The 27,967-nt window shown below is 43.5% G+C and overlaps 1 protein-coding gene across 1 annotated transcript in view; it reads left to right on the top strand.

The window, feature by feature from the left end:
• The first annotated feature begins 10,991 nt into the window (after positions 1–10,991).
• Positions 10,992–27,967, top strand: part of NOL11 (nucleolar protein 11) — a 54,803-nt gene continuing 37,827 nt past the window's right edge. The window contains exons 1-9 of the mRNA XM_030208444.1: positions 10,992–11,156; positions 12,859–12,972; positions 17,103–17,159; positions 18,188–18,336; positions 20,167–20,224; positions 20,344–20,485; positions 22,446–22,643; positions 26,174–26,250; positions 27,459–27,582. Coding sequence (XP_030064304.1) covers positions 11,022–11,156; positions 12,859–12,972; positions 17,103–17,159; positions 18,188–18,336; positions 20,167–20,224; positions 20,344–20,485; positions 22,446–22,643; positions 26,174–26,250; positions 27,459–27,582 — 1,054 coding nt within the window. The 5' untranslated portion in view covers positions 10,992–11,021. The remainder of the gene's footprint in view (positions 11,157–12,858; positions 12,973–17,102; positions 17,160–18,187; positions 18,337–20,166; positions 20,225–20,343; positions 20,486–22,445; positions 22,644–26,173; positions 26,251–27,458; positions 27,583–27,967) is intronic.

The raw sequence follows: 27,967 nt of genomic DNA, 5'->3' as shown, positions 1-27,967 counted from the left end.
CAGATTTTGGGTGGGCCTAGGCAAGAATTGGCCGGGCACCAAGTGTTCTTCCCCCCCCCCCCCCCCAAAAAAAAAAAAAATTATCTCAGCTGGTGGGAAAACACTTCTTTCCACCTTGGCAGCAGGCATGCACTGAAAACTGAGCAGGTGCCGGTGTTGTGGAGAGTAGCGTTTTCGTTACCATCAGGGGGAAATCTTCAGCTGGCGGAACTTGGGATTGCCACCAGTTACCACTAAACATGTGCTACTGTTGGATGGGCCTGAGCCATAAATGGGTGGGCCCTGGCCCACCCAAGCCCACCTGTGGCTACGCCACTGCACCATCGTGGTGCAGGAGGAGTTAACTTTTCAAAATGATTGGGGGTGCTAAACCCAACACAGATTGCTCCTAGCAGAGCACCGTGAAGAGGTTTTCTCATTGGATGGAAGAAAACACTTTTACTACGGCGCCTAATGCAGCGTAGTAAAAGTGCCCCTAGGTCAGTCCTGGATTTACCCCCCTCTCTTCTATGCACCCACGGCTGAAACAGCTCTCCATCAGAAAAAGCAGGACAAAACCACACTTTCACGGGTGGAAAGAGGGTAAAACCAGAACTGATCCAGCCTCCTCCTCTCCTCAAGGCTCTTCCATTAAAGAAACAAACTTTATTTTGGAACTCTTTGTTTGAAAGATCCGCTTTGTTTTCTGTATTGTTTTCACTGTGATACCAGAATCTTGCAGCGGTTGCAGCAAAGGAAACGTTTAAGAGAAACCCTGAAAATGAAACCAAGAAAGTTTTCAGGCGACTGAACTGAGATAAAGCTTGTGTCTAATCAGGAAGCCTTTCCGCTGCCCTGTGCATTGATTACATGGACAACAGTTTGCCTGGACTAGGGTGGCAGAGGGTTTATGTTTATACTGAGTCTAAAATGTGATATTCTGCCTTTGCTAACACAATGTTCTGTAGAAACCGCTTGGGTATAGTGTATTTGCTTAAAAATGAAATGTGAAATTCTTTGGAAAACTCAGTGGATAGTAGACAAGTTCTAAAGGTTGTTGAGAGGTGTGGTAGCTGTGTTAGTCCACTCTTAAAGGTTATCAATAGAAATCAAACAAAATAAAACATGGAAAAGAAAATAAGATGATACCTTTTTTATTGGACATAACTTAATACATTTCTTGATTAGCTTTCGAAGGTTGCCCTTCTTCCTCAGATCGGAAATAAGCAAATGTGGTAGCAGATCTGAGGAAGAAGGGCAACCTTCGAAAGCTAATCAAGAAATGTATTAAGTTATGTCCAATAAAAAAGGTATCATCTTATTTTCTTTTCCATGTTTTATTTTGTTTGATTTCTATTGATAACCTTAAAGGTTGTTGGAAAGTATATTTGGTTTTACATTTTGCTATGTTGCATTCCCTTATCCTGACCTCTCTTAAGTCCAGTTTCTTAGGCAATTTAAAACGAATCGGAGAAAAGTTTTCTTCACTCAATGTAGAGGAGTGTGGTAGCCGTGTTAGTCCACTCTTAAGGTTATCAATAGAAATCAAACAAAATAAAACATGGAAAAGAAAATAAGATGATACCTTTTTTATTGGACATAACTTAATACATTTCTTGATTAGCTTTCGAAGGTCATTTCACAATGACTTCACTCAATGTGTAATTAAACTCTGGAATTCGTTACCAGGGTTTTTAAAAGGTTCGGACGGCTTCCTAAAGGAAAAGTCCATAGACCATTATTAAAATGACTTTGGAGAAAATCCACTGCTTATTTCTGGGATAAGCAGCATAAAATGTGTTGAACTTTTTGGGGATCTTACCAGGTACTTGTGACCTGGATTGGCCACTGTTGGAAATAGGATGCTGGGCTCAATGGACCTTTGGTCTGTCCCAGTGTGGCAATACTTATGTACTTAAATGGTGGTGACTTGCCGGGCTCCTTTTCAGTCACTGGCCCTTAAAACCCAGGTTGTGAAAAGAGTTTATTTTGCTTCCCAGGGAGAGAGTTGCTTTATGCAGTGGTGGTTTAGGAAGTGACACCCAGGGCCTCACACTTAATTTCTTTGAGAGTGAAGATTTAAGGAGGAAGTGGCTCTCTTTAACAGCTGCTGCTTACCCTGACGGCCCCCCCCCCCCCCAATATTAAAAAGATCCACGATACAACTTTTGTTGCAGTTGAATGTATAGAGCAAAGTGAAATTGAAGTTTTTTTTTAAAAAGTCTCATCTGCTTATAGGTCATCAAAACGAAGCCTAAGGGGCCCCAAATTATTCTTGCCAAGGACCCCACCACAGCTGCCTGCCTCATAAATGTACTATCAGCACTTCATTCTCAGGAATAGGAGGTTAGGAGTAATGCGATTATCCTACATTCGGAGGACAAGTTCCTAAAGGAGCTTCCTCCCCTGCTGAGCGTGAATGCAGGGGACCCAAGCCTTCTCCACCGACAGGAAACTTTCTCAGAGCAGCAGAAATCCCCTTGCAGGTTGGTAGCCATACAGCCAAACACTGGCCACAATGACTTTTATGGTCACCATTGCTCAGTCAGACTAATCACTGCAAGTTGAAAAAAAATGACTTCAACTCGGTGGCCAAAGAAGACACCACTTGAAACTAGTGGCCAATATATTTTTTTAAGGTTGCCACTAATAACTGGGTTTAATCACTGATTTTCTTACACTGTACCTCTCTGTATGTAGTTTTGCATAGCTGAGACTGTCAAAATTAAGCACCTTCATTTTGTGACTTCTGGCAATTGTGTTCCAATCATGCAATGTTTTCAACTCCCTTTCCCTATAAAACCCAAATGTAACCTAGCAGTTCTGGATAAATACCATTCTAAAATGAACTCCATATTTGTAGTACAAAGGTAATCTCTTTTAGCTTAAGGTAGGCATGATAAAAGATTTCTAGAAACTGACCTCAGGGAGCCAATGACCACGGAAAAGTCAATAGTTCATTTTTACTATCATCTCCTCCCTTGAGATATATATGTATATAGATACCAGTAGCATCCGGCCTTCCCGGCATGAAAGCATGATTTTGCTCTAGGAGACTTTTTTGCACTCAGTTTTCAAAATGGCTCACTAAAACAGGACATAAAGGCACAATTTTTGGATTATGAACAGCTCTTTTGGTAACAGGAGACAAAATATCCACCATGGGATTGCACCAAAATGTCATAGTCCTATGCTGTTTAGCACCTGGTTTGACTTCATCTACCTTGATCTCTTTTTATTAATCAGTCGTATTTCTTTCAGACTTCTCAAGATGTACAAAATGCAATGGGCTTTAGTAACTTATCTGCTGATCCATTTCCTATGGTTTGTTTGTTGTACCCATTACTTAAGTGAAGTACCATAAATATTGAACAGAAATTCACCCTAAGGCTTTTTAGTACCTTCAACAATCATGTTTATTAATCAGCATGTATGTTAAAGATATGTGGACATTTTGGTCTACTTTTGAAACATTTATTAACCAGCCAAACCATTATTCTGCTTTTATGGTATCCCTTTGCCTTTCAGCAATATAACTCTTCCCTTTCCTTCAAGCCACTGTGGATAAATCAGTCGCCATAAATCAGACTTTGTCACCCGACACACGAATCATAAAAGTGGCTGCCTAGTTAAAAAAAAAAACAGTGAGCATTCTGCGGGGAAACAAATTGGAAATGCGAACTCAGTGCCTCTGCGTGCAATGCTGTTAACTTCTAAACTTTTTTCACCAAAACTGTACTATATGTGTATAAAGTTTACTTACTAGAGAACTGATGCGTTTGTAGCTGGAATTATAAAAACAAAGTACTACAGTACTGTAACAATTCCCCATGGCCCTGTATTAAGCGAATTGTCCTGTCCCGTCTTTTTCTTATCCCCGCTTTCTTTGCTCCCTCCCTCCTACATTTTCCAGGATGATTACCCCATGATTCAAGTCCCCTAGATGGGCCAAGGTGTGGAAGGAAATTTCTTTAAAGCTGGACCCTTCAGCTGCTATCTTCACCTCCCTTATACTTACAAGGAGGTCAGAGTGCAACTCCTTTCACCACATTCCTGCACTCCACTGGACCTCCAACACCCAAGGATCCAGGTTCCAACACCAACCCGTCTGGGAGTTGAAATTATGAAACATCCTCCTGTCTTTTGTGGGCTGTAAATAGAAGTATCCTGAATTTTTGCCACTTTATCCCCTGACAAAGGGACTACTTGACTTCTCTATCAAGGGTGTATATATATCATGTCGGCAGCATGCTTCTAATGTGCCAGTGCATATTTCTGTTCTGGAAACAAAAAAATAAAGAAAACAATGGTTTTACAAATGATAGTAGTTTCTTCCTGGTGGTTCTTTCATCTAAAATACTGTATTTTCACTGTTCAAGCACTAACCTTTCAGAGACTTGTTTCAGTTTCAGGTTTAAGGAAAAAGATGGATCTTCTGGAAGATTTATTTAGTCTCCATTCTGGAAAACTGGACATCTCATTAAGGGCCCCTTTAACCAAGCCGCGTAGGCGCCTATGCGTGCCCAACATGCGCCAAATTGGAGTTACCGCCTGGTTACCATGTGGCCCTTGCGGTAATTTCAATTTTGGCACGCATCCACTACGCATGTCTGAAACATATATTTTTTTATTTTCTGGCACACGTAGCGGACGCGCGCCAAGTAGCATCTGACGCATGTGGGTCATTACCGCCCAAATTCTTTACCGCTAGGTCTACGGCTGGCGGTAAGGTCTCAGACCCAAAATGGACATGCGGCAATTTTGCCGTACGTCCATTTTCGGCAAAAAAAGGGCATTTTTTTGTAGGCGTGCTGAAAAATAATTCTATGTATGTCCAAAACGTGTCTACCGCAGGCCATTTTTCAGCGCACCTTAGTAAAAGGACCCCTAAATGCATCATTTAAATGTGACCACCAGACAATAGCAAATAATTCAAACAAATTCCACTCGAATCCCAGACTGCACCACCTGAAGTATATTTACTATGAGATTCAGTGCAACAATCTTTATAGAACTACCTTAGTCAATTACACGAACATTTTCACTTTTATTTATTCCATTTTGGTGACCTCAGCAGTGCTCATTGCTCAAAACAAAAGCATGGCAATGTTTTGTTTTGAGCAATGAGCACTGCTGAGGTCACCAAAATGGAATAAATACAAGTGAAAATGTTCGTGTAATTGACTAAGATAGTTCTATAAAGATTGTTGCACTGAATCTCATAGTAAATATACTTCATTTAAAAATTACCCCCACCCCTTTCTCCAGCTGCCAGATCTAGGACACATAATTGCAAGGTTTTGGAAGGACCCCTGATACATGGCCCTGGCTGCAGGGCCGTTGGGAGACTGAGCTGGGTCTGGGGCAGGGCCACTGCTACCCTCCCCAATCACTGACCCCCCCCCCATTTGCCACTGCCCCCCAGATCGTTGCTGCTCCTGCCCCCTCCCCCCAGGATCACCGCTGCCGCAACTGAGGTACCTTGGGGCTGGCGGGGATCCCGAGGCCCCGCCAGCAGAAGAATCCAGCGCTGCTCTTGCCTGCCCTGCTCCTGCAGCTGCTTTTGTCTCTCGTCGGGCATGCTCAGTTTCAAAAACGAGCATGCGCCTGAGGGGGAAAAGCAGCCGCTTGGCATGGCAGTAGAAGTGAATGAAGAGCAGTGCTGGAGGGGGGCCCAGCACCAGAGTTTTCTCTCTCCTGCTCCTGTAGGGACCTGATTAATCGGGGCGCGTCAGGAGCAGGAGAGAGAGAGACTACAGGGAATTTTGCCCCCCCCCCCCCCCCCCGCTTCCCCCTCTCGGTGGCCCTGCCTGGCTGAGATCTGTTACTGTGATACTGAACTGTCCTAATTTGGGAGGGATTACACAGTAACATAGTAAATGACGGCAGATAAAAGACCTGTACGGTCCATCCAGTCTGCCCAACAAGATAAACTCATTTTACATGGTATGTGATCCTTTTTATGTATACCCGAGTTTGATTTGTCCTAGACACATGTATTGGATGCGCGCAGGGTTCATTCCTCAGTGCACCTGCAAAACAGGCCTTTTTTTTGGCAGCCAAAAATGGATGTGCGGCAAAATGAAAATTGGCACATGTCCATTCTGGGCCCGGGACCCCACCGCCACCCATGTGTTAACCGGGCAGCAATCATCAGTGTTCGTACAATACTGATTACCGCCCAGTTAGCACCGTGCGACAGAAAGTTTCCAGCGTGTGTAGTGGGCGCACGTAAAAAAATGAAATTATTGCCACAGTCATGCAGTAGCCAGGCAGTAGCTCCGAATTATCGCATTGGATGCACATGGGCGCCCACGTGGCTTAGCAAAAGGGCCCCCTCAATGATTGTGGGTATATTTCAATTACCATATATCTTAACAGGAGGAAAAAAGTAGCCACGGGTTAAAGTACATAATGCAAATCTAACCTTCAAATTTCTGTCATCAGTCGATGAATGCTCAATCTTTGACAAATATGCACAGAGCCATTGAAGAAACACATATATTTGGTGTAACACAGTGGTTACCAAACCTGGTCCTAGAGGCACCCCAGCCAGTCAGGCCCCCAGGACATCGACAACGGAACATTGATGAGAGGGATCTGCAGGCAATGGAGGCACTGCATGCAAATCTCTCCCATGAACATCAATACAAGCAAAACCCCCCACAAGTACTTATGAATAGAGGCTCCTGGCATTTGCTCTGGAGGCAGAGGACGAGGACCCTGTGCCACAAAAATCATCACATCTTATATCCAAGAAAACAACAGTATTTGTGTGTTTCACTAAAAAAAAAAAATGATGCGATAAACAGGAGCTCCTTGCAGGTTAGGTAGCAGGTTTGATCTTATTTCAATATTGTACTCCATCCAGATTGCTATGATTAGTTTAGCAAATGTGAAACTCCTTTCTGGGGGTTTTGGGTGTTTAAATCATCGGTAACAAATCATTGACAAACTGACCTGCAACTCACAAGTGGAGTGGATTATTATTAGTTTACACTGAAGTGCAGGAAAGATGTCAGGAAGTATTTTTTCACGGACAGGGTGGTGGACGCTTGGAATGCCCTCCCGCGGGAGGTGGTGGAGATGAAAACGGTAACGGAGTTCAAACATGCGTGGGATATGCATAGAGGAATCCTGTGCAGAAGGAATGGATCCTCAGAAGCTTAGCTGAAATTGGGTGGCGGAGCAGTTGGGGGGAAGAGGGGGTGGTGGTTGGGAGGCGAGGATAGGGGAGGGCAGACTTATACGGTCTGTACCAGAGCCGCTGATGGGAGGCGGGAAATACTGCTGGGCAGACTTATACGGTCTGTGCCCTGAAAAAGACAGGTACAAATTCAAGACATATGAGTTTGTCTTGGGCAGACTGGATGGACCATGCAGGTCTTTTTCTGCCGTCATCTACTATGTTACTGTGTTACTATGTGCTGGCATCTGTTTTTCAATTTTGCTTTCCTTGATTATTTCCCCTTGATGAATTATTCTTAAAAAGCATGGGCAAATGTTTACCTGCTCTGCATGTGTGTGCATTTTTCAGTCGCTGATTCCAATAAAATGCAGACAAGCCTCCGGATTTTCAGCAAGAGTTCTGCAGTGGCCACTAGGTGGCCACAACTCCCCATCTGTATATTTTCCCATAGTCATAAGTAGAGAGGTGTGGTAGCCGTGTTAGTCCACTTTTAAAGGTAATCAATAGAAATAAAACATGGAAAAGAAAATAAGATGATAGTAGCCTAGTGGTCAGTGCAGTGGACTTTGATCCTGGGGAACTGGGTTTGATTCCCACTGCAGCTCCTTGTGACTCTGGGCAAGACACTTAACCCTCCATTGCCCCTGGTACAAAATAAGTACCTGAATATATGTAAACCACTTTGAATGTAGTTGCAAAATACCACAGAAAGGCGGTATATCAAGTCCCATTTCCCTTTCCCTTATGACATCACAATATCAGAAGTGAGCCAAGTATCGGGCAATCAAGCCATTGTGACATCACTGATGAGGTTGCCTCTTATTGGTGGAATGAGTGGAGGAGTAGCCTAGTGGTTAGTGCAGTGGACTTTGATCCTGGGGAACTGAGTTTGATTCCCACTGCAGCTCCTTGTGACTCTGGGCAAGACACTTAACCCTCCATTGCCCCTGGTACAAAATAAGTACCTGAATATATGTAAACCACTTTGAATGTAGTTGCAAAACAAACTCAGAAAGGCGGTATATCAAAGTCCCATTTCCCCCTTTTATTGGACATAACAATACATTTCTTGATTAGCTGGTGCCCTTCTTCGTCAGATCGGAAATAAGCAAATGTTGGTAGATGACAATATATATAAGTGAAACATCAAAGCATTTCAGTGACAGTCTATCAGGATGGGGGTGGATAGGTGAGAGACAGGAAGAGTTGGGTGGATGAGGGACAGGGAGATATGCATGGAGACAGGAGGGTGACAAAGCAGTACAATTTTATGGTTTATAATGGGATAGAAAACCCAGATCTTTGTTAAGTCCTGACTGGTGGGTGACAAAATATTTAATCATTCTGACTTCAAAGGTCTTAGGTTCCTGTATTGTTTTAAAGTTCCCTTTCAGGATTCTTACCATGAAATCACTGGTACAGTGTTCTGGTTTTGTAAAGTGCTGCCCCACAGGGATGACATCCGTATTGGTACTAGCATTTTTCATAAGGTGTCTATGTATTTAACGGCTGCCTTTGTGCACTGGGTCCTAAGGGGTACTTTTACAAAGGCGCACTGAAAAATGGCTTACAGTAGTGTAGGTGCAGGTTTTGGGTACGCGCCGATCCATTTTTTAGCATGCCTGTAAAAAAGGCTTTTTTATTACAGAAAATGGATGAGCGACAAAATGAAAATTGCCACACGTCCATTTTGGGTCTGAGACCTTACCGCCAGCCACTGACCTAGCGGTAAAGACTCACGCGGTAACCGGTTGGTAATGACCTATGCGCTTATTTACGATCTGACAAAGAAGGGCAACCTTCGAAAGCTAATCAAGGGATTCCTAACCACCAGAACATATCAAGTGAAATCAAGTACAAACATGTCATCACCTTGGAAACCAGACTGCAGAGTACCGCAAGGATCACCATTATCATCGATCCTTTTCAACCTCATGATGACCCCACTAGCCAAGGCCTTATCCCATTCATCTACGCTGATGACGTTACAATATACATCCCATACAAACACGATCTGGCAGAAATCACCAACGAAATCAAGCTCAGCTTAAACATCATGAACTCATCGGCAAATGCATTCCAACTAAAATTCAACACGGAAAAAACATATTGCCTCATCATCTCATCCCAACACAACCCATACAAACCCACAAACATTAACACCCCAGACTGCACCCTCCCAATCTCAGACAGCCTGAAAATTCTCGGAGTAACAATCGACCGGAACCTCACACTAGAGAACTAAGCGAAATCCACAATAAAGAAAATGTTTTACTCAATGTGGAAACTCAAACGCGTGAAACCATTCTTCCTGAGGGAAATATTTCGCAACCTGATACAATCAATGGTACTAAGCCACGCAGACTATTGCAATGGAATTTATGCGGGCTGCAAAGAACAAATCATAAAGAAACTTCAGACCACCCAAAACACAGCAGCCAGGCTTATTTTTGGAAAAACGCATTTTGAAAGTGCCAAACCCTTCTGAGAAAAACTGCACTGGCTACCAATCAAAGAGCATATTGCATTCAAAATCTATACCATAGTTCATAAAATTATATACAGCGAAGCCCCAGGATACATGACAGACCTCATAGACCTGCCAACCAGAAACACTACAAGATCAGCACGATCATACCTAAATCTCCACTAGCCAAGCACCAAAGGACTCAAATACAAATAGACTTACGCATCCAGCTTTTCATATCTAAGTGCACAACTATAGAACACACTACCAAAAGCAGTAAAAACTACGCTCGACCACCTAAATTACCGAAAACTACTAAAAACAAACCTGTTCAGAAAGGCATATCCCACCGACCCAACATAAAAAACCTGGACACCTGCGACACAACGAAACCAAAGACCGAAATGGGCATGTTCAACTCCTCTTCTTCCTTCTCTAAGTTCCCCCACTGTATTTACCATACATGAACCTTAAATCTACCACAATATCACATTGTATTTGTTCATACCGGAACTGGCAAACACCGTAATGGCACTATGTAAGCCACATTGAGCCTGCAAATAGGTTTGATACAAATGTAACAATAAAATAAAATAATCAAGAAATGTATTAAGTTAGGTCCAATAAAAAAGGTATCATCTTATTTTCTTTTCCATGTTTTATTTAGTTTTATTTCTATTGATTACTTATAAATAGAAACTCTAAATGTTCAGCTCCTGATTCTCAGTGCTGTCTGTTTTGGTGGCCCTTTACTAGGTGAAAAAAAAAAATCTATGCACGAATACAACGCCTACTGGGGTGCTAGGGCGTCCCTATAACCAGCCTCTCCAAATGACACACTGATTACAATTTTAGAACAAATTAGTGCTCTTTAACCAACTAACCGATGAAACCGATACTTCCTCTGTGTACAACTGTATGCTGCACAAGCCGGAATGTTTGAAAATATAAATGAGATCAAATAAAAATACTACCAACATTATAAAGATCGACAACTTGGATGCAGCAGCTCTATTAGATTGTAAGCTCTTTGAGCAGGGACTGTCTTTCTTCTATGTTTGTGCAGCGCTGCGTATGCCTTGTAGCGCTATAGAAATGCTAAATAGTAGTAGTAGTAGTAGATAGGTTGGTTTGATTTGTTTTCGGTACGCGGGGGAGGCGGGGCTGAGCCGGCTTCAACGTTTTGACGTCATGCCGGCTCCTGTTCTCGGTCTACCCTCCTTGGGGAACATAAGGAGAGGAATCTCTATTTGACCTGCAAGAATCCTCCCTGCCACTAAGTGTCGCTGCTTCATTGGCCTCATGCCGTAAAAGTGATCAGCCTTCTCTTGGTATTCCGGCCACGATTCTCGCGAGAAACTCGTCCAGCCAAGGAGCTCTTCCAAGATGGCTGCGCTGGGCGAGGGCTTCACGCTGTGCGGACTGGCACCGGGCTCGGGCGGTCTGCAAGGGATTGAGCCGGGTGGGGGCCCTGACCGTGCGCTGCTGACCGACCCGGGCCGCAGCGTCACGCTTTATAAAGTGAGGGAAGGGGGAGGGTGGGGTACTGGGAATTTCCGAGGGCTTTTGGCTGGGGAGCGCTTTCTTTTGAGTAACATCTTTTTTTTTTTTTCCTAGCACACAGGGCAGCTATAGTGCGAGATCTAGAATTATTATTATTAGACATTTGTATAGCGCTACCAGACGCACGCAGCGCTGAACACCTGACACAAAGAGACAGTCCCTGCTCAGAAGAGCTTACAATCTAAATAATACAGACAGACAAGACAGTTACGGGTGAGGGAAGTAATGGGAGCTAAAAAGCAGCAGTGAAAAGGTGGGTTTTCAGCATAGATTTGAAAACAGGTAGAGATGGAGCTCTTATAGGTCCAGGAAGCCTATTCCAGGCATAAGGTGCCGCGAGAGAAAAGGAGTTAGCAGTGGAGGAGAAGGGGGACGACAAGAGAGATTTGTCCAGTGAGCAGAGTTCACGGGGAGGAATGTAGGGAGAGATGAGTGGAGAGGTAATGGGGGGCTGCAGAATGGATGCATTTAAAGGTCAGTAAGAGAAGTTTGAACTGTATGCGGAAGCGGACAGGGAGCCAGTGAAGTGACTTGAGGAGCGGGCCAGTGTGGGTATAATGATTCTGACGGAAAATAAGTCGTGCCGCAGAATTTGCAGAAGCAAAAAGTAGGGAGAGTTGGCTCTTCTCAAACACCGGAGGAGACGTGGTAATGGAAATTATTATTATTATTATTAGCATTTGTATAGCGCTACCAGACGCACGCAGCACTGAACACCTGATACAAAGAGACAGTCCCTGCTCAGAAGAGCTTACAATCTAAATAATACAGACAGACAAGACAGTTACGGGTGAGGGAAGTAATGGGTGAGAAGGAAGGAAGGGACAAAGGAGGGCAAATGAGTAGAGTCTAGGAGCCAAAAGCAGCAGTGAAAAGGTGGGTTTTCAGCATGGATTTGAAAACAGGTAGAGATGGAGCTAGACGTATAGGTCCAGGAAGTCTATTCCAGGCATAAGGTGCCACGAGAGAAAAGGAGCGAAGCCTGGAGTTAGCAGTGGAGGAGAAGGGGGACGACAAGAGAGATTTGTCCAGTGAGCGGAGTTCACGGGGAGGAACGTAGAGAGAGATGAGAGTGGAGAGGTAATGGGGAGCTGCAGAATGGATGCATTTAAAGGTCAGTAAGAGAAGTTTGAACTGTATGCGGAAGCGGACAGGGAGCCAGTGAAGTGACTTGGGGAGTGGGCTAGCATGGGTATAACGATTCTAGCGGAAAATAAGTCGTGCCGCAGAATTTTGGACAGAATAATAGAATAATCCTGCACTTCGTGATTTTATTTTTCCTGGCCCTGACTTGCTAGGTCGTATACGTATCTCTCTATATAAAAGGCAACACCAATGTTCTATGAAGCCTCCAGCCGGAAGTGTGAAGGGGGCGAGATATCCGGTTTCCCTATGAGTGTCTGCCCCGCCCTCTCTGTAACACAGTCAGTGAAGGAAAACAGCAGAGCACTAAATCAAATCGCTGGCTCTGTAACAGTGAAGGACTCAGAGGGGGGAGGGGAGAGAGGCCAGAGGGCAGGGACACACACACTCCCACATGCACACAGAAGAAAACATTGCTAGCCCCCGTTTCATTTGCATCAGAAACGGGGCTTTTTTACTAGTATGTTATAAGGTAATAGTTGTATGCTTTGATTTTAAAATGTTATGATTTTCTCAGGTATCGGATCAGAAGCCCCTAGGTAGCTGGACTGTGAAACAAGGTCAGAGAATCACGTGTCCTGCTGTGTGTAACTTTGAAACAGGTGAATACATTGCTGTTCATGATAGCAAGGTGAGAATTTCTGTGTATGTGTTTTCCATAGAGTTCACAAATCCACATATGTGTCATCATAATTATGAAAGAGTGTAATCAGTGTGTGAAAATAGTAGCTCCTGCAAGTTGCTGGATGAACTTAAATATTCGTATAACTTTTGTCATGTTGACTTCTTTTTTTATGGCCAAGATCAAAAAGATGCAAGTAGGAGAAGTGCAAGGATGGAGTAAAGGGTTTGCAATCGCACTTGCTTGAACTGTCTATCTCCTCTTATTTTAATTAACAGAATTTGTGAAAAGTGTGTGCATCGTTTTGTCAGCTTGATCCTTGTTTTACTGGGCTTTGGAAGTCCCTAGCTGTAGGGGATTAGAGCCTTTGCATGAGATTTTTCGTTCAGGCCTGGATGATCAGAAGCCCTGCACTGTTCCAAACAGCGCTCTAAAATTAGCTCCGGAACAGTGCGGGACAATAACGCCCCCATGGTCAGAGCTAATAGTGTGCTACTCCCTCCATCATAGAGGTATGGGGAGACTGGGGGGGGGGGGGGGTTGGGTTAGCAGCCCACTGGGCCACCAAGGATTTGGGGGGGGGGGGGTTAGGGGGACTGGAGGGTCATCTGATCTCCAGCCCCCTGAGCCCTAGTGTCGGTGAGAGAGTTTGGGGGGACTGGGGGTCCACCGGGCCTCCAGCCCCATGTCACTGTTTGGGTGAGAGCTTGGGAGGCCACCAGGGCTGAAGCGATGGCGGGGGTCCAGTGGACCCCCAGGACATGGTGACAGCCCGGGCTGCCTGACGGGGGGGGGGGGGGGGGGGGGAGCAGAGACTTAACCCTAATACCCGCTCTGAGCTGGTGTAGGGTTAAGGCGTTATTCCACTCCTACGATCAAAGCACTGTTCTCTGATCATAGGGGTGGAATACAAGCAGAGCTTATTTAAATCTAATTTAAATGAGCTCTGTGGTATCGAAGGGCATGGGTGCGAAGGTAAATGTGGGTACTAGTCTGACACTAGTGACCTCTAGCGCCTGCATTTACCTTTGTTCATAGGGCTGTCAGTGCCTGAGGGATATGTTCTAGTTAAGTTGGCTCGAAACCAGGTTGCCTCAACAATAGACTCTATTGAATGGAGTAATTACTGCTTGCTTCAACAGATTGAATGAGTTATAGACCTACAGCTCACTTGTCTTTTCTTGCAAAGGTTTTGGAATGAGTAGTATTCCTGGAAAATGGCTAGTGGTTTGGTAGATGTTCAGTCCATTTTTTGGTATTTTTACAGTACTGAAACAGTGTTGTTCACGCTATAGGATGCCACCATCTTGGTAAGAGTCAATGAGGTGTTTTGACCGAGTTATATTTGACCACTGCTTTTGATCTATAGGTCATTCATGATTGTTGATTTACTGTGCAGAGATAGGGATAACAGCAAAAACCCTGGAATGAATAGTGCTGCCAATTTCAAGTGACAGTGCAGAATTTCATAAGTATGTTTGTAGAATTTTCCTATGGAGTATTGCCCTTCTCACCCTTGTTTTAATTTTTCTTTGGCACTCATTGGGAGAGTCGTTTGTGAACCTGAATCTAGTGGGCTTTCTTTAGGCCTGTGCGGGTCGTGGGCATTTCTAAAATCCATGCGCATTGTTATAGAATCCACCCACTCTGCACCTAATTTAGGCGCTCAGATTTACGCCAGGTTTTAGTTGGTGTAATTGACCGCATGTAAATTTAGTCGCTCAGAGCAGCACTTGGCATATTCTATAGCGTATGCCTAAATTAAAGAGTACTTTATAGAATGCGCTTGAATTTCCGCGTGGAAATCGAGGTGCGATTATATAATCTAGCCCATGATGTGCAACTGTTTTTTCCAATGGGCATTGATGAGTGTACTGCTTTGGCTCAGACAAGATGGTTGCCTAAGATAGGCAGAAGCAGCTTTTGGGGGACAACAAAGAGCAGCTGCGGGTAGAGCAAATCGATAGATCTGAGAGTTACACAAAGTCAAAGAACCATCAGTGTGTACTTTTACCTATGTAAAGGGTGAGCAATCTTCAGATGGCCCATTTACCAGGGTAAATGAGTTTTGTAAATCGTGCTTATTTTTGTGGGATATACACATGGCAAAGTTTAATATTTAAAAGAGTGGTTTTGGGTTTTTTTTTGGAGGGGGGGCGGCAGGTTAGGACCCTGAAAGCTATTGGGATGTAAGGCTGAAAGTTTGTCTATGGTGTCCAGTACCTTTGTACCAGCCCTGCTTTGATGCATTTCAGTGGAAGTTTATGGGAGATTTTGCAGAGGGTCGGAGTAGTTTTTAGAGAGCTGCTTAGTTCTTAATAAGCAGAAATCCTTTTTTTTTTCTGTGAGTGTACAGTGGAGCTCACAGAGGAATACTTTGATGCAGACTAGGAGAGGGTTGCTTTGCCAAATGAAGTCCAATTCCAAAACCACAGGTGTCTCGCACGGTTAGAGCAGTATTTGCAAAATTGCATCTTCTATGTCAGTTGCACCCTCTAATGTTGGTGGTCCTATTTGTCTATCTTACTGCTTTTAGATGGTTGCAGTGGACTGTAGGTTTTGCAGCACATTAGTTAGCCCCTTGTAAGTGGTTCAGAATGTGGCTACCTAGTTGTTTGTTTTAATCTTCTTTCTGGGAGTCCTCACGGCCCCTTTGCATAGAATATCCATTGTGGCCCTGGTAAGATTTTAAGCTTTTATGCTTAACATTCCAGGCATTGCATGGAGTTAATCCACAGTATTTCTCTAAGTTTTGGTACCGTTGTTATTTTAGCCAAGGTACTCTCTTACAGGTACCCTCAGTGTAGTTGGTACAGTGGAAATCGCAGGCGTTTTCACTAGTGGCCCTGACATTGTGGAACAATTGACTGATTTTTACATAAGAAATTGAGCTATAGTTCTGTATATAAGTTTGAAAACCTGATTGTTTTTAGCGTTGGGATGCCTCTATTCTGCTAGATTAGGGGTGGGTTGGGGGCAGATGAGCTTTGTTTTTGAATGTTGTTTAAACAGCTTTGATATTCTCTTCAGAAGCTAGTAGGCAGTATATAATTTAAATAAATACATTCCACATGTGGTGTTTTATAGAGAAAGTGAGGTTGCCAAGGGATCCCTGACATTCTTATTGGCTTTACTGGGACAATGCGTAGGATTTCTAAAGGAGAACAAGGGATAGTAGATGGCATGGATGGGCAGACTGCATAGGCCATATGGTCTTTATCTGCCTTCATTTTTCTCTGTTTAGCACTCTGTGCTTTGTATTATATGTGTGTTGGTGTTTAAAAAAGAAAAGCTATTTCACGATACAAACAATGCAGGAGTCTTCATTTATGAAGGTAAGGCGTCTACTGGGTTTCCCAACTTTCTGTGCATCTATCTTAAATCAATAAAATTATTTCAGCATACTTTCTGGTGATAAATTCCTATTGTTAGACTTTATCGCTGCAGAGCTTTTTATTATGAGAGAGATAATGTGGTCACATGACCAGCGTCAGCACCTGGGAGTTTTGACTCTTCTATGCTGTTCCATTCCAGCCTGCATATTCTTAGAGTTTAGCTGGAACTCATGTTTAATTTTATTGGTCCTAGTAAAGAAGAAACAATAGAAGAAACTAGAATTTTTTTGGCCCACTACAATACAAGTGCCTTCTGCTTATTGTAGAAATGACTCTTCCTTGATCACAATATAATAAATAGAAATAAAACAAAGCATAGAAAAGAAAATAAGATGATACCTTTTTACTGGGCTAACTTATATATCCTCTTATTTTATTTCTGTTTTACTTTTAAAAGTGGACTAACACGGCTACCACATCACTTTGAACAGAAGAGAAATATTTTAACTCTTTGTCTTCCCTCCTCTCAGCCTTTCAGGTGCACAAAATGTATTTAAAAAGCATGTATGATAAAATAACAATGGGTTAAAATATACATCTTTAATGTTCTAATAAACATTGTGGTTTCTAGATCAGCATGGCCTGGACTTTGAAAACAAGCATGTTATGTTTAGCTGTGTTTCATCAAAGTGTTATACATAACATTTAATAATCATACAAATACAATAACATAAAACAAGCTGTTTAATGGTGAGACAAAATTTTTTTTTATTCTGATGTAACATATTTTGGTTTGCTTTTAAGATTTTGAGAATATGGAAGGATGAAGATGTTAATCTGGAGAAAGTATTTAAAGCCACGGTAAGGGTTTATTTGTTTGTTTGTTTTCCTGCATTCACTTCAGAATAATTGGAAGAAAATGCAATTGTTTAATTCATCAGAAGTTCTAGAACTAGTGAAGGTGAAAAACAGCACACACAAAACTTTGGGTTCTTAATAGTGGAGTGGAACAGGTAGACGGGAATCACTTGTTTACGCTTTCTAAAAATACTAGGACTAGGGGGCACGCAATGAAGCTACAAAGTAGTAAATTTAAAACAAATTGGAGAAAATGCTTCTTCACTCAACATGTAATTAAACTCTGGAATTTGTTGCCAGAGAATGTGGTAAAAGCAGTTAGCTTAGCGGGGTTTTAAAAAGGTTTGGATAGCTTCCTTAAAAGTCCATAAGCCATTATTAAAATGGACTTGGGGAAGATCCACTGCTTATTTTTGGGAGATGCAGCTTAAAATGTATTGTACTGTTTTGGGATCTTGCCAGGTACTTGTGACCTGGATTGCCCACTGTTGGAAACAGGATACTGGGCTTGATGGACCTTCAGTCTGTCCCAGTGTGACAACACTTACGTACTTATGAATTTTACTCACTGCAAAGCCTGAATGAAAAGTACATTACATTAAAGATGTAGCTGCAATATTAGCGGAGAGTCTGAGCTATGCAGTGGCAGGTCTCATTTCTTTACTGAGACTGTTTAGGATTGGGGAGCTCCACGGGGCAGGGACTTTCTCTAATGTGTGTCTGTGCAATGCTGTATGAATCTAGTAGCAGAACAGTGATATGTAGTTAGATTGTTGTCTTAGTGTGATCACCTTTTTTTTTTTTTTTTTCCATTCATGGAGACATTTGACTCTTGGAGCTACGGTGTTTAGCACATAACACACTAAATAGCATCATGGGTTGGAGACTGCATGAATGTTAGAATACTGACTGTAGCTTAAATTCTTTGTAGACTGCTTCTCCATTGAATGCTGTTATAATTTATTGAACATTACGTTAGGGCAGGGAAACAAAAGGGGAAAAAATGTAACTTTTGTTTTTTTTTCTTCCAGCTGTCCGAAGATGTGTATCGGCTACATTCACGTCCTAACATGGAGCCGTTGGTAGTTTTCAAGACAGGAGCTGTTCGATTCCTCGATGCTTTGTTGGCTGCACCACAGCAGGGAATCGAAGCTGTTATTTCAGAAGAAGAGGTTATTCGGTGAGTTAACAGCACACGGAGAGGGAGAAATTATGCTCTGTGTATGACTTCTTTTCATGTTGGGGAACATCTAAATCCTATTCTCAAAACTTTGTGCCTTTTATGGCATCCACAGAACACTCACTGGCCTTTCAAAAATAGATTTGTGTAATTTTACTACGTTCTACAGATTCTGTCAGGTACCTGTGACCTGGATTAGCCACTGTTAGAAACTGGCTAGAAGGACCTTTTGCTCTTAATCAGTATGGAAATTCTTATGTACTGCTTAAAATATTTCCTCTTGACATGAGGAAGGGAAAATCCCTTCCACAAACATTCTACAAAGTTCTCATTTTGGTTCTGTCCGTTCATTTGTCTGAGAAAATGGCCAGAGATTTTGCTCACCTGACAAATGGCAAGTTAGTCTGACCAGTGGTTGCCACATTATGTTGTGCTGTGTTACTGGCGGTAGTGTGAAACAGATGCTACCTGGTTCTGTTGGCTTAGTGGTAACATCATGGGCAGAAAACATGTCAGCACGGTGAGAAGGGGTAGGTGGAGATGTTTGAAAGGAGAACCAAACAGTAGAGACAGAGGCCAGACAGATGGGTGAGACTGTCATTTGGCGGGACGGCAGAGCAGATGTGGGGATGGAGGCTGAGAGGAGGAGGAGGAGGCAGAGATGAAGCTTGCTTACAAAGCTGGGCAGATTATACAGCGTGAATAAGCACAGAAGAGCGAGAACAGAAGGGACAAAGGCAACGCTAGGAGAAGCAGAACAGTAGAACTTGGGATCAGTGAACACCTGAGCATTGGAAATGGACATAAAGGGAGCTGACATGACATGGGGAGAGGTAAGGAGGCTGATACACGTACTGAGGTCATTGCAAAACTTGGCCCCCCTCTACACAATGAACAGGCCCAGAAACCAAAGCCAGACAGATCACCGCCAACCGGCTACTGTACAATTAGTACAGCAGAGGCCTAACAGCGAAGCAAGGTAAACAGTGGTAGCTGGAGGATGACATTAGTAGAGACCATGAACAAAGAAAGCATCTACAGAAAGACTTCCGCAATTAAAAATAAATTTCTTGAAAAGACTGAGAAAACAGCTAGGCATCATACTACCTGGGGACTTTCAGTTGCCGTGTCACTCCTGCTGCATTGTTTGAGTTACGCAAGAGAAATCTGACTGAACCAAGCTAAGATAAATGGAAGCATTATTAAGTTGCATAAATTCTGTTCTGATTTCATCCTGAGGTTACAGTGAAGCACAAGTAGGGTATAATACTCTTAAAAGCCTCATTGCTTTCTTGCTCGCCTATTTTCATCCGGTGTTTTTCTTTTTTTCTTTAACAACATAAGAAAAGCCATACTGGGTCAAACCAATGGTCCATCTAGCCCAGTATCCTGCTTCCAGCAGTGGCCAATCCAGGTCACAAGTACCTGGCAGAAACCCAATTAGTAGCACCATTCCATGCTACCGACCCCAGGGCAAGCAGTGGCTTTCCCCATGTCCATCTCAATAATGGACTATGGACTTTTCCTCCAGGAACTCGTCCAAACCTCAGATACACTAACCGTCGTTACCACATCCTCCAACAGCAATCTCAAGAGGTTAACTATTCTTTGAGTGAAAAAATATTTCCTTCTATTTGTTTTAAAAGTATATCCATGCAATTTCATTGATTGTGCCCTAGTCTTTGTACTTTTTGAATGAGTGAAAAATCAATTTACCTCCACTCACTCCACACCACTCAGGATTTTGTAGACCTCCTTTAAATTTATGTTTTGAGCAATGCTTTTGAGATGAGAGGAAAAATTACAAAATAACTGTCTTCCAAATCATAGGTGGACAGAGGTGTGCCTGGAAGCTGAACAGACTGTGTTAGTGTTAATAACAGAGAAGGTAGGTTTTACGAATGAAAACAGACAACAGAGTTCATCATTTACTCTGATATCAGTCAAATAACATTGGTTTGCCATTCTGTGTAGAAAATTGAATGTTTTCATTTCCTTTTATTTTAGGATGGAGATTACTGTTTGTATGTACAGAAGTTAAACCCAAGCAGCCTCCTCAAATACAAGCTCAAGTCAGAGGTAGAAAAGTCTATTCCGTTGAGCTTCACTGCATCATTGAAAAATAAGATAGTCACACTTCAGGCTCTGTGTAAGTTACAAGTTCTGAGGGGAAAGTTATACTGTTTGGATTTCTTGCCTGTTTACAAAGTCTGTTTTTTGGAATTAACTTTGCCAAAGCTTGACTCAAAAGTTTTACTTTTCTTTTTCAATCTTCAGTTCTCTCCAGTTTTTATTCGGTGCTGTTAGGCTGTATAGCTGTCTGAATCAAAGACAGTTAAAGTTTATAAAATCTTTCACTGCTGGACTTTCTTTTGAGTTATCCTTTTGATGGAATAAATGACTTTACTGAAGTCACCGGACGCTATGGCAAAGCAGTGCTTTACATGTGAAAACGCCTTGAAAATTGGTCGCCCCACTGGCATCACCTTTATGCCTCTGACTAAGCCTGCTTTTACCTATGCTGTTTATCACCATGCTGTTCTGACATGTTTCTGGGTTCCCATTTGTTAGCATTATGCTCATGATGGTTTTGTGACACCAAAAAATCAGGAACTAGATGATATGTATTGATACGTATGATGATATGTATGGGCAAATGTATTTCAGTTCAAGATCAATGAAGACAAAATGCATTGTCTCCTGCTTTCGTCTCAACACAATAAAGTCATTCCCACCTCACTCAATGTCAATGCCTTTAAGCTTCCCATCTTGAATAGCCTGAAAATCCTTGGGGTCGAGCTAGACAGCCACCTGATAATGGACAATCAAGTGAAGGTTGTTGCAAAGAGAATGTTTTTTGCAATGTGGCGGCTGAAGCGTATAAGAACTTGCCTGCCTAGAGACCTCTTCTGTACTCTCGTACACTGGTTCGTCCTTTCTCACCTGGACTACTGCAGCGGGATTTATGCTGGCTGTTATAACAACTTACTAAGAAAGCTCCAGACAGCCCAGAACACGGCAGCCAGATTAATTCTAGGCAAATCGCGCTTTGCCCATGCACAGCCATTGCGTTTCGCTCTGCACTGGCTCCCTGTCAAAGATCGCATTAAGTTCAAGATCTGTTCTCTAAGGCACAAAATCATATTCGGGGAGGCCCCAGAGTACATGCTTAACCTGGTTGATCTACCCCCTAGAAATGCACTGTCGTGTTCGGGCAACTTCCTCTGCCTTCACTATCCCAGCAGTAGGAAAGTCAGATACAAGCGCATGTTTGCTTCGACCTTCCCGTTTACCAGTGCAAAATCTTGGAATGAAATGCTGAAGCAATTAAAAGGGATACCCGACCATTGCCTCTTCAAAATGTTTCTAAAGACATTCCTGTTTTCAAAAGCCCGGCCATCTGATTCTCCAGAAGTGGTTGGCGGGGGACTCCTGCTGAACAGTTACCCCTTCCATGTTTTCTCTGTCTATTCTGTCATCCTCTGTTTAAACTTTCCTATTGTACTGTTTCATGCACTGTTGTAAGCCACATTGTGCCTGCGCTTGTGGGAAAATGTGGGATATAAATGCACTAAAATAAATACGTAGGTCATGTAAAAGTTTATTTCAAACATCCAATGGACACGACACAAATTGTGTTTCGGCCACAAAGGCGCCTGCCTCAGGAGTCTTCAATATGGATGTGTTCAACACTTTAGCTCTCGTATATAGCATCAAATTGTGACTACACATTGTTGTATAATCGCTCGAACTATCATAGCCACTGGTTCGTTGGTGAAGCAGCATCCATGCAGCCTAGGGAAAGGAGTGGTCAGACATGAAGGGCTTGGACTCTTATAGCCCTCTATAAGGTGCAAGATACATACAGTCATCAGTTCATCTTGCTGTTCACGGAACAAGTAATATAACATTAAGATATAGTCTCCCCCCCCCCCCCCCCCCCAAGGTCTTTACTATCATTCTTCAGGCCCGAGAGGATCAAAATTGAATATATAAATCCTACATTTGCAGAAACCTTTTCCTACTTATTTTTAAAGATTGATTTAGTGCCTTACATCTATTCCTGCCCATAAGAAATGGCGATCATCTGTTTTGTCTTGTTTGCACAGATTCCAGTGGATGTGTTTATAAGAGCCTGGTATCTCTTCACCAGCCTGGCACAGAGGAGGAGCAGGTTCTGCCTAAGTCGTTGCTTCTCAAGCTCCCAGTGTCCAGCCCTGCCCTGGAGAGGGCTGCCCTGGCTGCCCTTGATGATACTCACATAGCAGTGCTGGCTGCTTTGCCATCCCAGAATAATGACACAAAAGGTGAAATATTTGCTTTTTGATCGTAATTGCATTCTGACAAAGAATTTCACTGAAACCACATGTTTTGATTTGTAGGAAAAATGTGTGCAAGTGTAGTTTTATTTTTGTTACGCTTGTACCCCGCGCTTTCCCACTCGTGGCAGGCTCAATGCGGCAGGCAATGGAGGGTTAAGTGACTTGCCTGGAGTCACAAGGAGCTGCCTGTGCCGGGAATCGGACTCAGTTCCTCAGTTCCCCAGGACCAAAGTCCACCACCCTCCCTAACCACTAGGCCACTCCTCCACTGTTGCTACTATTTGAGATTCTACATGGAATGTTGCTATTCCACTAGCAACATTCCATGTAGATGTCGGCCCTTGCAGATCACCAATGTGGCCGCGCAGGCTTCTACATGGAACGTTGCTAGTGGAATAGCAACATTCCATGTAGAATCTCCAAGAGTATCTATTTTATTTTTGTTACATTTCTACCCCGCGCTTTCCCACTCATGGCAGGCTCAATGCGGCTTACATGGGGCAATGGAGGGTTAAGTGACTTGCCCAGAGTCACAAGAAGCTGCCTGTGCCTGAAGTGGGAATCGAACTCCGTTCCCCAGGATCAAAGTCCGCTGCACTAACCACTAGGCTACTCCTCCACTAGCAACATTCCATGTAGAAGTCAGCCCTTGCAGATCACCAATGTGGCCGCGCAGGCTTCTGCTTCTGTGAGTCTGACGTCCTGCACGTACGTGCAGGACGTCAGACTCACAGAAACAGAAGCCTGCGCAGCCTTCTACATGGAATGTTGCTAGTGGAATAGATGTAGAATCTCCAATAGTAGCAACATTCCATGTAGAATCTCCAATAGTATCTATTTTATTTTTGTTACATTTGTACCCTGCGCTTTCCCACTCATGGCAGGCTCAATGCGGCTTACATGGGGCAATGGAGGGTTAAGTGACTTGCCCAGAGTCACAAGGAGCTGCCTGTGCCGGGAATCGAACTCAGTTCCCCAGGACCAAAGTCCACCACCCTAACCACTAGGCCATGTCCAGTGTACCGAAAAATAGTTCTCTGCACACTGTCATGTAGCTGTAATGCAATCGCTGGTTTTATAAGTTCTTGACATCTGGTCTCCAACTTTCTTTTTGTTTTCAAGGACACTGTAACCCAGTGGTTCCCAAACTTTTTTGGTTCGCAGCACACCCCAGCTACATGGGTCTCTGCGGCGCGCCCCTCCCCCCCCCCAACATGGGTCTCTCTTTCCCTGCAGACCCTCCTCTCACACCTTTGCGTGCAGCCCCCTCCTTTCACACCAACACACCTCTGCCTTCCCTAAATCCAGCATCGCTTGCCACCTTCCTTCCTGTAGGTCCAGGATTGCTGCTGCTTCCTTCTCCTTCCCCCACCGCTGCTGCAGTGCTTGCAGCTTACATTTTCAGGCCGTCTGCGATTCACACAGGCACTCCGGGGCCTTCCCAGTCTGCCACATCCGGCCCTCTCTGATGATGCAACTTCCTGTTGCAAGGGCCGGACGCAGCAGAGGGAAGTCCCCGCAGCGCCTGTGTGAATCACGGACGGCCCGACAATGTAAGCTGCAAGCACTGCACCGCTGCGGGGGAAGAAGCAGGAAGCGGCAGATGCCAGACCTGCGGGAGGGGACTGTAGGGAGCGATGCACTGTGGCACACTGTTTGGGAACCGCTGCCGTAACCGTTTAGCAAAAGTTTTCATTTGAACGAATGATTGGCGTCGTATTTCTAGGACTATTAATGTAGTAGGAGATCAGTATAAAACTTTAAGCTGAGGTGACCTTACAGCAGTGCAGCCAAAAGCTGTGGTTTGTGTGGGAGGTAATGTGGACAGAAAGGGTGGGGGAGGTCATGCCCTGTGATTTAGTGCTTCTGGGCATAGATTACAGAAAGTGATGTTGGGACTGGGTAATGTGTCTACCGAATGACTTGGGTCTTCTTTTATCTGGTGGTCCTGATGTAGATTCGGAGGTTGCAGCTAAATTTTGTATTAAAAAAAAACAACCTGTTCTTGAGAGATGAGGGAGTGCTTTCAGTTAAATGGAGATGCTCAGGCTCCTCTGATGTGAAAGAAAGATGAGTCAAGTTTACGATCTGTAATAAAAATGTTCCTGCTTTCCTGTCATTTTTAGCCATTAACAAGCTCGCAACTTGTAGAAGCCTGTGCAGGATGTTGTTATGGGAACCAGGTGACGGGTTTGGCTAAATGTGACATTCTGTGAACTTTGCGCACACAGGATGGAGAAATGAGTGTGTGGAGGGGAGGGGAATTGTTAAATGCTTTGGATTTGGATAATGTGCTGGACAGTTTGGCTTCTTATGGTTTGGTAACAACTTTTTTTTTTTTTTTTTTACATTTGTACCCCACGCTTTCCCACTCATTGCAGGCTCAATGCGGCTTACATATTGTATACAGGTACTTATTTGTACCTGGGGCAATGGAGGGTTAAGTGACTTGCCCAGAGTCACAAGGAGCTGCCTGTGCCTGCAGTGGGTATCGAACCCAGTTCCCCAGGACCAAAGTCCACCACCCTAACCACTAGGCCACTCCTCCACTGTTGCTATTCCACTAGCAACATTCCATGTAGAAGTCGGCCCTTGCAGATCACCAATGTAGCCGCGCAGGCTTCTGCTTCTGTGAGTCTGACGTCCTGCACGTACGTACGTGCAGGACATCAGACTCACAGAAACAGAAGCCTGCGCAGCCTTCTACATGGAATGTTGCTAGTGGAATAGCAACATTCCATGTAGAATCTCCAATAGTATCTATTTTGTTTTTGTTACATTTGTACCCCGCGCTTTCCCACTCATGGCAGGCTCAATGCGGCTTACATGGGGCAATGGAGGGTTAAGTGACTTGCCCAGAGTCACAAGGAGCTGCCTGTGCCTGCAGTGGGAATCGAACCCAGTTCCCCAGGACCAAAGTCCACCACCCTAACCACTAGGCCACTCCTCCACTTAATTTTAAACAGAAAAAAATTGCCAAATCCACCGTTTTTTTTTTTTTTTTTTTGAGGTAATGATTTCACCATAACCCATGACATACAGAGTGTATCGTCATGAAAGGAAGTGGTGCATTAATGAATGTCAGTAATGCACCTGGGCAGCAAATACTAGGACCCAGCTTATTTTAACTCTAAGTAAAAGGTCTTAAAGATTTCTTGTTTTTCTTTTTTCCCCCCTTATATCTATATTATTTTGTTAGTAAATCAAACCATTAGTAGGTTTTTGAGTTACTGGGGCAGAAGGGTTTTGTTCAGATGCTTTCTAGAAACTTCTCTCAGCTGTTGTGATGGCATTGGAAATATTTTACTGAGTTCTTTGAGTGTGCCAGTTCATTTACGGTGAGGCAGGGGGGCTACCAAGAGCTTCCCGAGATGATGAAAAACAAATATTGCCCCAAAGGAAGAGAGATCTGTGTGGTGTTACCATCCTCTTCCTTTCCAGCATGCACTGTTGTCTTTACAGAAGGTTCTAGTTAATAACCACCTGATTTATTGATTTTTATGACGTTCTCGCAGATTGCCTACGTGTGTGGAATACACAGTTTCAGACCCTGCAGACGTCTAAAGAGTTGCCACAGGGGACTAGTGGGCAAGTAAGTATGAAGGTCCTTTTTCATGATTCCTGTTTTTCTATGGCCAGAGCGACGCATTTAGGGATAATGTTTACTAGGGTGCATTAGCATTTCTAATGCACCTTTAAAGTTAAGGCGCATTAAACGCTAATGCGCCTATACATTTCTATGGGCACATTAGCGTTAACACGCGTAAACCATTTATGCGTGTTAAAAACACTAACGCGCGTGAAGTCTAGTATTAAATGGTTTATAAGGGGTTTTTTTGTTTGTTTTTGGGTTTTTTTTTCTCTTTCTTAGGGGGTGGAGGAGGGACGTAGGAGAGGGAAGGGGGAGGAGGGGGGCCTGGGGTGGGAGGGAGATAGAAGGGGGGTGTTTTTGAGGGTAGGGGTATAGTGGGGGCCTTATTCGGGGTTCAAATTGGTTGTATGGTCATAGTGAATATGTTGTTTGCCCTTTGGGGCATCATCTTGAACATTGTGGATCCACAAGCATGGCTCTGCTGGAGAGCGGGAGGTTATAAGAAACAAAGCCTCCTACTCAGTCTTAGATGTATGCAGCCGAAGGGTCTTCTGCAATTGCAAGACAGAGGCGGTGGCAGGGCTCATATCCTTTGTTCTTAGACCATGGGACCGTATGGACAGTCCAAAGAGATTGAAAGTGCAGTAACATGTTATGCTCCACTTTGATTGTTTAATGGGTTGAAGGGGGTAGGTGGGTAGGGAAATGTTAAAATGTTGATGATAAGGTATATTTGTTGCATTTGCATGGCAGGGTTGATATTGTGCTATGTTTGTTTTTGTTACAAGGGATTGTTGGACCCCCTTTTGATTTATCATCAATAAAAACGTTGAAACATAACACTAACGCGCCTAATAGCATACCTTAGTAAACATAGGCATTAGAGAGAGATTTATCATATGTTACTCTGCATGTGGCACCGTGACCACAGTTACTACTAATAGAGCGTATTTATAGGTGCGCTGAAAAATAATTCTGCACGTGCCCGAAACACACGTCTACACTATCATAGGCCATTTTTCAGCGCACCTTAGTAAAAGGACCCCTTAGATTGTGAGCCCCCTAGGGACAGAAAAAAGTACCTGCATGCGCTTGGTAGCGGTATAGAAATGATTAGTAGCGTAATATGCTGATCTATAGACTTCTGTGTGATTTAAAATATACTTTTTCAAGGCCTATGTGTAAAATGACATTTTATATTTTTGTAGCTGTGGTGTTACGAAGGGAAACTTTACGTTGTACACGGGAAGACATTGAGCGTCATCCCTTACCAGTGCGAAAGCTCTTCTTTGTCTTCTGCTCTTGGAAAGCTGAAGGATGTCAGCATCTCGGGTATGAGGTGACTATTAAAATTTGCGTAGTGCTAATGAAGTGGTGTGACAATTTTTCCCAGGGCTGTGCAAAGCAACGTGCTTCAGGGATGGCATGCTATGATAGAGGTATATAAAATAATGAGTGGAGTGGAACAGGTGGATGTGAAGCGTCTGTTCACGCTTTCCAAAAATACTAGGACTAGGGGGCATGCGATGAAACTACAGTGTAGTAAATTTAAAACAAATCGGAGAAAATCTTTCTTCACCCAACGTATAATTAAACTCTGGAATTCGTTGCCGGAGAAAGTGGTGAAGGCGGTTAGCTTAGCAGAGTTTAAAAAGGGGTTGGACAGTTTCCTAAAGGACAAGTCCATAAACCGCTACTAAATTGACTTGGGAAAAAT

The sequence above is a fragment of the Microcaecilia unicolor genome, chromosome 6 (genome assembly GCF_901765095.1).
Source record: "Microcaecilia unicolor chromosome 6, aMicUni1.1, whole genome shotgun sequence".
NCBI classification, from domain to species: domain Eukaryota; kingdom Metazoa; phylum Chordata; class Amphibia; order Gymnophiona; family Siphonopidae; genus Microcaecilia; species Microcaecilia unicolor.
This window is presented reverse-complemented; position numbering and strand designations above follow the sequence as displayed.